The following is a 9,266-nucleotide window of genomic DNA, read 5'->3' as shown; positions in this document are numbered from 1 at the left end:
TTGTAGTGCGTATTTCATGTGGCGCTGCACTCCCCACCCCCATAACCACCCACCTCCACCCCCCACTATTACCCCCCACAATCCCCCACCATCACCCTCCCCCCACCACAATCCCCCCCCCACCACAATCCCCCCCCCCACCACAATCCCCCCCCCCCACCACAATCCCCCCCCCCCCACCACAATCCCCCCCCCCACCACAATCCCCCCCCCCCACCACAATCCCCCCCACCACAACCTCCCTCCCCCCACCACAATCCCCCCCCACCACAATCTCCCCCCCGCCACCACCATCCCCCCCGCCACCACCATCCCCCCCCACCATCACACCACCACCCCCACCATCACCCCCCTCCCACCACAATCTCACCACCCCCCCCACCACCACCACAATCCCCCACCCCCCCCGCACCCTCCGTGCCCCGAGACTGCCTCCCTCCCCCCGTGCTCTTCCAGCCACCCCCAACCACCACCTCGGACCCCCGCTAACGTCTCCCCCCCCACTCCTCCTTCTCCTGCTGCTGCCCAGCCCACCCCAGCCCAGCCCACCCCAGCCCATGGCGTTCCCTCTGCCCCGTCCGCGGCCCCCGGAGTTGCCGTCGCACCGCGCGCGGAGCCTGGCGTGCGGGCAGGGCGCCGTGCGAGCCGTGCGCTTCAACGGTAACCGCGGCGGCGGGGCCGGGGCTCTCGTCAAGCCCGCGGGCCGCTAGGATAGGCGCCAGGCTTCGGCCTGGTAATCCAGGGGGTCGGCAAAACCTTCGTGACGTTATTCATCAAGAGGCCACCGTCTCGTGTTCGCATGCGATCGTTATACTTTATTTTATTTACGCGATTTAAACCCTTCCCGAAAAACTATATTATGTGATGATATTGGTCGCGAAAGCCTACGTGTTAAACAAACTCTTTGGTTATTTCGGTCAAGTATGGATCTCTGCAGTCACTAAAACTGCACTTCTAGTGTTGAACATACTTTACTTTATTTACACTCGGCAGTCCTCTGATGTGAACAAAATAGGCGGCGTGACTGCGGGACGTACTAAATGTTTGTTTATCGATGGTATGTGGTCCCGGCTATATGAATGTGCTAATTCATGTTGCTCAGACAAGACAAAGACAAAGATCCCGCGTGTGTAGATTGTTGGGGCAAGTGCTGTTAGCGAGCACCTGTGAAGGCCGGGACGTCACACGAGGGGGTGGGGTGGCCAACACCACGCCCGACCGCCTTTGTCTCCCTCGTGGCGATGTTTACTACACACCGCGCCAGGTACACACTTGAGGCCGAGTCGACCTAGGGGAGGCCCGGGACCGGTTCAGATAACCGCTATCGCTGGTGTGGGCCGTGACCGCTCCCCACACTAAGACAAGAACACATTGCACGTGTGTTTAACTTTCTAGAGACCAAATTTCGATTTAAAGCTTTCGTGACTGCAGGGATTCATATTCTTGGTTCTTTCGGTAAAGTCACGTAGAAGGGAAATAATACAAATAAAACGATACAATTATCACGACGTTTCGATGGCAATACAAGCAATCATCATCAGGTGTGAAAACCACAGCAAGAAAATTTGAAAACCCGCCACTTTTTTCAAACTTTCTAGAGACTAAATTTTGATTTAAAGCTTTCGTGACTGCAGGGATTCAAATTATTGGTTCTTTCGGTAAAGTCACGTAGAAGGGAAATAATAAAAATAAAACAATAAAATTATCACGACGTTTCGATTGCAACACAAGCAATCGTCATCAGGTGTGAAAACCACAGCAAGAACATTTGAAAACCCCCCACTTTTTTTCTTTCTCGAGACTGTTGAGGCAAGTGCTGTTAGCGAGCACTTATGAGTGGCCGGTAAGGGACACGTCAGAGCTGGATGGCGTTGACCAACACCACGTCCGGCCACATTTGTCTTCCCCCAGAGCTGGTGTACAGTATTCGTTTAAGGCTGACAAGACCTAAGGGAGGTCAGCGCCGTTTCAGATAGCACCCGCCGCCGATGTTTGCCGTGTTCAGGAATCGAACTGGGGACGCCGGGTCAGTAGCACAGTGCTTCTACTGCGAACCGAGGTACACCCACCCAGCCAGCACTAGTCGTGTTCACAGCTGGGTATATCTTTGTGCCCCCGTGTACCACGGCAGCTGATGGTTGTCTTTATGTCCGTGTCTGCCGTATGTCAGCGTGCTCGTGTCTCAGATTGTATAATGAACGACGCTTCGACGCTATGCGTCCGTGTCCTCCGTGTCTGTGCGATGCAGTGGATGGGAACTACTGTCTGACGTGTGGCAGTGACAAATCCCTGAAGCTGTGGAACCCGGAGACCGGGAGGCTCCTTCACACGTACAGCGGACACGGATACGAGGTGCTGGACGCGGCTGGGTGAGACAACTTCTATCCGCGTGTGCCCCCATTTCTATGTGTCCCCTTGTCTATGTGTGTTGCCATGTGCACGTGTCTCAGCTTGTGCGATACTCTCCGCTGTCTCTTGTGTCTCCAAGTCCCCATGTGTCTTCAGTTAATGTGATAAATATCAGCTGACATCATCTCCTTGTTTCTGTGTCTCCCTGTATCTTGTGTCCGCCTGTGTCTCAGCTCGTGTGATAACTCGCAGCTGACCTCGTGTTCGTCGGACAAGACGGTCGCCTTGTGGGATGTGGCCAGCGGACATATGCTGAGGAAATTACGAGGACATGCGGGGGTACGGGAAACACAGGGACATGGTCACACACAGAGTACATGGAGACACTAACATCCAGGGTTACAAAGGGGAGCTATCTGGACACATGGGGATATGGGGCCATGGGGGTAAGAGGAGAGACATGGGGACACATGGAGCTAAGGGGTTACACAGGGATATGGTAGAGGCATGAGTACACACAGGAGGACGGGTATTTGGAGACATGGTGATATGTGTATGAACGTAAAAAGGGTCATTTGAACACACGGGGGGACTTGTCTCTTCTGTCTCTGTGTGATTGTGTCCCCACAGAAGGTGAGCTGTGTCCGTTTTAATGAGGAATCAACAGTCATTTTGTCAGGTACGGCACAGTCTCATGTCCAATGTCATCACGTGTGTCCCCAAACAACGTATGTCCCCGTGCCCATACGTTCACATGTCCCTGTGTCCCAGGCTCAGAAGCAATGTCGGCACTGTTTGCTGAGGTGGGCCCTGTACCACCATTTGTGCCTTTGGCCCACCCAAGTTTACATTCCTTAGTGGTGTATCACTGTTATGGTGGCCTACTCAACGACTCTACTGCTACCCCTCCTCCCATTCAATAGGAGCTGGAGCTCGGCACTGCATGGAAGACACATTTAGCATGTGACTCATTGTGTGCCCGTGTTTCTACCTATGTTCCCATGTCCACGTGTCCCTGTGTTCCAGACTCTGAAGACATCCATGAGATGATGGAATGTGACTGCTCGTACCTTGCATCCCTGTAACCCCTGTTCCCGTGTACCCTGCCACAGGCTCAGAGGACACGTCTGTGCGGTGCTGGGATGTGAGGACACGCGGACAACGTCCCATACAGACGCTGAGCGAAGCCACAGATGGAGTCACGGGGCTGGATGTCACCCAGGGGGACATCATCACGGGGTGGACAACACACGCACGGGGAACACCACGAGACAACATGGGGGACACATGCTTCACGACTGCCAACCAAACTCAATCACTCAAACACACTCCACTCCCAACCATTGTCAACCACTTTAAACAATGACTTCACAACCGCACACTCCACTATGCTTATCGACTCTCAACCATGCTAAACCCACTCAATCACAACCACACTCAGTCAACCATGCACAGCCACACACCTGATCACTTAAGCACATTCAACCACTCAACTGTACTGTGGTCAACCACACTATGATGTTGTTCATGGTAATGATAATGACGATAACAGATGTTAATAATGATGCTGATAGTGTTGTTGGTGATGGTATGTAGGTCGGTGGATGGCCGGGTGAGGAGGTACGACCTCCGCATGGGTCAACTTCACACAGACTTTGTGGGCAGTGAGTGACCCGACCCCAGACCTAACCCCAGACCTAACCCTGTCTTTGTAGAGATTATTTTTTGGGTCTTTCGGTAAAGTAACGTAGATAGGTTCAAATTAAGCTTTTTGTGAGTGCATCTGTATGTATGTGTGGGGAGCATTGACATAGTGATTCGTGCTCTGTGTCACTAACAGGATGACCTGGTTTCAATTTCCTGCCATGGGTAATGTCAGTGGTGAGCAATATAAATAAATAGTCCTGTGCACCCCCCAGGTCAAATCCGCATAAAATAAGTACCAAGTGCAGTGTGTAAACAAATACCTCCTTGTGGACTGCTGGTCTTCAAAGGTACTTGCTAACAGCACTTGCTCCAACAGTCTGTTAAAGGCTATACAGGGGATATGTTTTGTTTGTTTGTTAATTAGTACATTAGTGTATGAGTGAATGTGTCATTGGGTTAGTGAGAAAGCATGCGAGTAACTTCATGTATGAGTTTTTGTATGTGCAAGTGGATATGTTAATGTCTGCATAGGACTATGCATGTTGTCGGCCCCGTGATGTTTGTGCCCATTATGTGAGATTGTCGTTGACGTGATACTCTTGTGTGTGTGTATATGTCTGTTAGGAGCGGTAGTGTAGCGGTTAGTGCACTGCTATGAACGCGGCAACCCGAGTTCGATTCCCGGTTACGGCTAGCACCAGTGACGATTATCTGAACCGGTCCTGGGCCTCCTCTAGGTCGACTCGGCCTCAAATGTGTACCTGGTGCGATGTGTAAACATCGCCACGAGGGAGACAAAGGCGGCCGGGCATGGTGCTGACCATCCACCCCCTTGTGTGCCGTGCCGACCTTCATAGGTGCTCAATAAAAGTACTTGCCCCAACAATCTGTTTAGACTATGTGGGGAATCTTTATCTTTGTTGTATTTGTGTGTCTCCATGTTGACTAGGCCCTGTGGTGTGCGTGGCGATGACGCGAGACTCTCAGTGTTGCCTGAGCTCAGCCTTGGACTCGACATTGAGGCTCATGGACAATGACACGGGGGAGCTCCTCTCAGAGTACAGACATCAAACACCATCAACCCCATCAACATCCTCGTCACCATCCACATCACCATAAAAAAAAAATCGATATCAACACCATCGTCAAAATAATCACCATCAAAATCGCCTTCATCAACATGAACACTAGTAACATAACCATCAATATCAACCGCATCACCAACATCACTTCGATCAACAATAAAACCACTTTATCAACATAACCATCATCAATATCACCACCATTAACACCATCATCAACATTATCATCACCTTAAATAGTATCACCGTCAACATAATCATCAACATCATTGGAATGACATGCGATGCTCCTCAGGGTGGAGACATCACCAACTTTATCATGAACATCATTAAGACCAACCTCTATCATCTGTATCTGAGTTTCAATCTCTGTCTCAGTATCTGTGTCTCGGTATCTGTGATTCTTGTTGAGTTGATATTTCTACGTGTGTTTGTCTCGCTGCTGCTGTGTCTGTCCCAGTGCCTCAGCATCTCAGTGTCTGTCTCTTCGTTTGTGTTCTACCCATGAAAGCCTCACTTAGTCTTAAGACACTATTTTAGGAGGGGGGTGATGTTGCTGTGTGTAATATTAAATGAGTAATTTGCAGGTAATGTTTCAGCATTAGGATGTTTAGCCAATACTACCTACATTGTAGGTTTTTTTTACTATGGGAGGAAACAGGAGAACCCGGAGGAAAACTATGCAGAACGGGGGGAGAACATACAAACGCCTCACAGAACGGCATCCGAGTCAGGAATCGAACCCAGGCCCTTCTTGCTGTGAGACACGAGTGTTACTGCTGTCCCACCCTGCTGCCGCCCTTCTCAGTGACTCCGTGTGTCTGTGTCTCTAGGTACACAGGACACGTGAGTGGACGCTATAGCCTCGACTGCGCTCTATCAGAGCGAGACACCCATGTGGTGAGCGGCTCCGAGGATGGGAAGGTCTATTTCTGGGACCTCGTGCAGGTGATACCTCCTCATCACCACCTCCGCATCACTGCAACTATCTCATTTACATTGTCACCACAACCCTACATCTCCTCATCACCTTAGCACCTCTTCACCAACTCATGACACACCACATAACCCCTTATTACATGAACCACATTTGCATCCCCTCACTATAACTTCTCACAATCTCACCACCACCTCACATGTCACCACCCCCCTACCACCTCCTCAATACACCTCACCTCCCCCTCTCACTACCTACCTGCCACCTCTACGACCACAATAACTGTGGGAAGTCAACAATGGGCATCCTATGTTGAGACTGGCGCATGCCGTAGGAATGTGGAATTTCCACTGCCAGATCAGGTTCATGGGCGGAGATGAGCAGTGCCCTGTGCCCACTTCAGAATCAGAATTGTTATGTACACTGGAGGAATACGATGAGCTATAAAGCTCTTTTTCACAGATGTCCAGTTGGGGTGGGTCATAAAGTTACAACAACAAACAATACAAAAACACGATAGGAGTGCAAAGTATAGGAAAGGTAAGCATCAATACCTCATTACACCATTACCACCATGTTTTCTTATATCTCCATGTCACCATATCTCTCTGTCCACGTCTCTCTTGTGTCTGCATCTCCGTGTATCTTTCATACCTATATCTCTGATGCCCTTGTGTCTCCACGTCTCTTTGTCTACTTGTTTGCAGGCTTCGCTCGCTCTCACTCTCGTCGTGGGCAGTGCAGTCGTCCACTCACTCTCGTTCCACCCGAGCAGCCCCATCCTCCTCACGGCGTCTGAGGGGACGGTGGATGTGTGGATGACGAAGAGCGACGAGGAGAAAGCCGAGGAGAAAGAGGGGGAAACATAGGGCCCACTGATCACAACTTCGACCACACACTACACTTTATACCACACCGTATTACACCACAGAAACGACATTAGCTTATACTACACAACGCAGCACACTCAACACACAACACACACTATATTACACAAAATACTGAACTAAACTGTAAACTAAACAATTTTTTATTTTACTAGGAAGGGCCCACTGAGCTATATGGCTCTTTTTCAGAAGTGACCTGGCCACAAATGGCAGCTCAACGTAGTGGCTTATCATGTGGAAATTTATTGCAGCCAAATACTCGAAATGTATGTTTCAAAATGCGGAGGGAAAACCGGAGGACCCTGAGAAGAATCCACTGGGAGAACATGCAATCTCCAAATTTCCGGGCTTCAAGGTCAGGATTAAACCCATGACCTGTATACGTGACAAGGGAGATAACATCTCACCAGACAGCGTATACACTGTACTACACAACAGACAAATTATAACCTACACTATATATTATATTTCACAAAATTGGTCAACGGGTGGAGCATTTGTACAGTGGTTTGCGAACTATATTCTGGACCTAGCAACCTGAGTTAGATTCCTGGCTTTGGCTAACATCAGTGGCCAGTGACATCTGAACCGAACGAAGGCCTGCACCACTACACACATTACACCACACAACGCACAACCTACACGACACATTATACTTCACTGTAAAACATTAAAAACACACTTGAACAGCAACAGCCCCCGTTTACCACGAAGCGCTTATGCCAGGCTAGGTGCACGTTGAGGTTATGTGAAGTATCGAAGGCTTGCTGGCAGAAGCACAACCTGTTCTCCACTGGCACACGCTCCACGCACTACACCACACTATACACCAGAGGTGTGGACTCGAGTCATGTGACTTGGACTCGAGTCAGACTCGAGTCATGAATTTGATGACTTGCGACTCGACTTGGACTTGCATAACAATGACTTTGTCCCACCTATGAGATGTGGACTCGAGTCATGTGACTTGGACTCGAGTCAGACTCGAGTCATGAATTTGATGACTTGCGACTCGACTTGGACTTGCATAACAATGACTTTGTCCCACCTATGAGATGTGAACTCGAGTCATGTGACTTGGACTCGAGTCAGACTCGAGTCATGAATTTGATGACTTGCGACTCGACTTGGACTTGCATAACAATGACTTTGTCCCACCTCTGCTATACACTATTTACATGTACATCCGTCTTTGTCAGTCCATTGCTGGTTGAGGTCCTCCTCATGCCTTACATGTCATGGGGCAGAGGGGGGTTTAATTGCATCTCATGCGCTGTTGGCTACGTAGGGTGCGAAATAAGTTTAACATACCAGTGTGATATACATCGCACTGGTAAAGGGAGCATATTAATCCAATGGATTTTGCTGCACAGTCATCTGCTGCCCACAATATCCCTGCATGATGCCGTTGAGCAATGTACAATATACTTTGTTTATACTGTGTTACACCAAACACCACGCGTTTTGAAATAAAAGTTTTTAATGTCATTTGGGGTCAGGCGGTTGTGTGGGAGGGTTATGACAATGGGTACTTTTACCCCAATTTCTTACCCGCTGTGCTCTGGGCGTTGTCAGGAGAACAAAGAATCAGCTATGAATGTTCATATTACAGAAGCGTTCGTGGAAGTAAACATCACAGAACTACCTCTTGAGATCCATTATAACTCACCAATGTGTAACGCTAGGGGGCAGTGCTTTTCCCTCTGCCCCACTATCGAATCATGTTAATAGCATGATTATAAAAAAGATCAAATTCTCAGCTAAAATGTAGCCTAATTTATAAGAGTAAAATTAAATGTAACGTTTGGGTTTTCGCCTAAAAGTCATGTCTGACCGACTGGAGACCATCTCGCTACACTTGAGAACTCTGTTCAAGCACAGGCAGTTGCCTCAATTCGAACCCAGCCTCTCGGCGGTGTCTCGACTTGGCACTCGTGTCTCTTGAGCCATTTGGCCAGTGGGGGGGGGGGGGGGGGCATGTCTTGTGTCGGCTCTGAACTTAGTCCAAAGGAGATGCGGGGTCCTCGTGAAGAATGATTCGCCTGTGTACGAGACACCGGGAACTCCTTTGATGAAAGCGCTGCCCGTGGTTTGCTGCAGACATTCTTGTGAAGACTCCGACCCTGTCTGGTCTGTATGAGATACATGAAAGGCTGATCAGCCTTTAGATTCGGTTCGTGTCCGATTGGAGATACGGGGGTGGGTGATGATGGCTTATTATGAAAGCTCTGACCTTGCCTGCGTGGTTTATAGCAGGCACGGGTTCGCTCACCGACCGTATCTGATCTGTAGGGAGGAGCTACAGGGCAAACTTAATAAGATTATGTCCGTGTCCGGTCGATCGAATAAACAGGAGCCTTTATT

The 9,266-nt window shown here is 49.5% G+C and overlaps 1 protein-coding gene across 1 annotated transcript; it reads left to right on the top strand.

Annotated features, from left to right (window-relative positions):
- Nucleotides 1-481: 481 nt before the first annotated feature.
- On the top strand, nucleotides 482-8,383 carry WDR83 (WD repeat domain 83). Its single transcript, XM_078885614.1, has 9 exons — nucleotides 482-660; nucleotides 2,249-2,369; nucleotides 2,583-2,688; nucleotides 2,980-3,028; nucleotides 3,462-3,588; nucleotides 3,946-4,013; nucleotides 4,946-5,054; nucleotides 5,912-6,026; nucleotides 6,723-8,383. Exons 1-9 carry the CDS (start codon nucleotides 558-560, stop codon nucleotides 6,882-6,884), a joined length of 960 nt encoding a protein of 319 aa, XP_078741740.1. The 5' UTR covers nucleotides 482-557; the 3' UTR covers nucleotides 6,885-8,383.
- Nucleotides 8,384-9,266: the final 883 nt, after the last annotated feature.

Source organism: Lampetra fluviatilis, chromosome 3, assembly GCF_964198595.1.
Source record: "Lampetra fluviatilis chromosome 3, kcLamFluv1.1, whole genome shotgun sequence".
Lineage (NCBI taxonomy): Eukaryota > Metazoa > Chordata > Hyperoartia > Petromyzontiformes > Petromyzontidae > Lampetra > Lampetra fluviatilis.
This window is presented reverse-complemented; position numbering and strand designations above follow the sequence as displayed.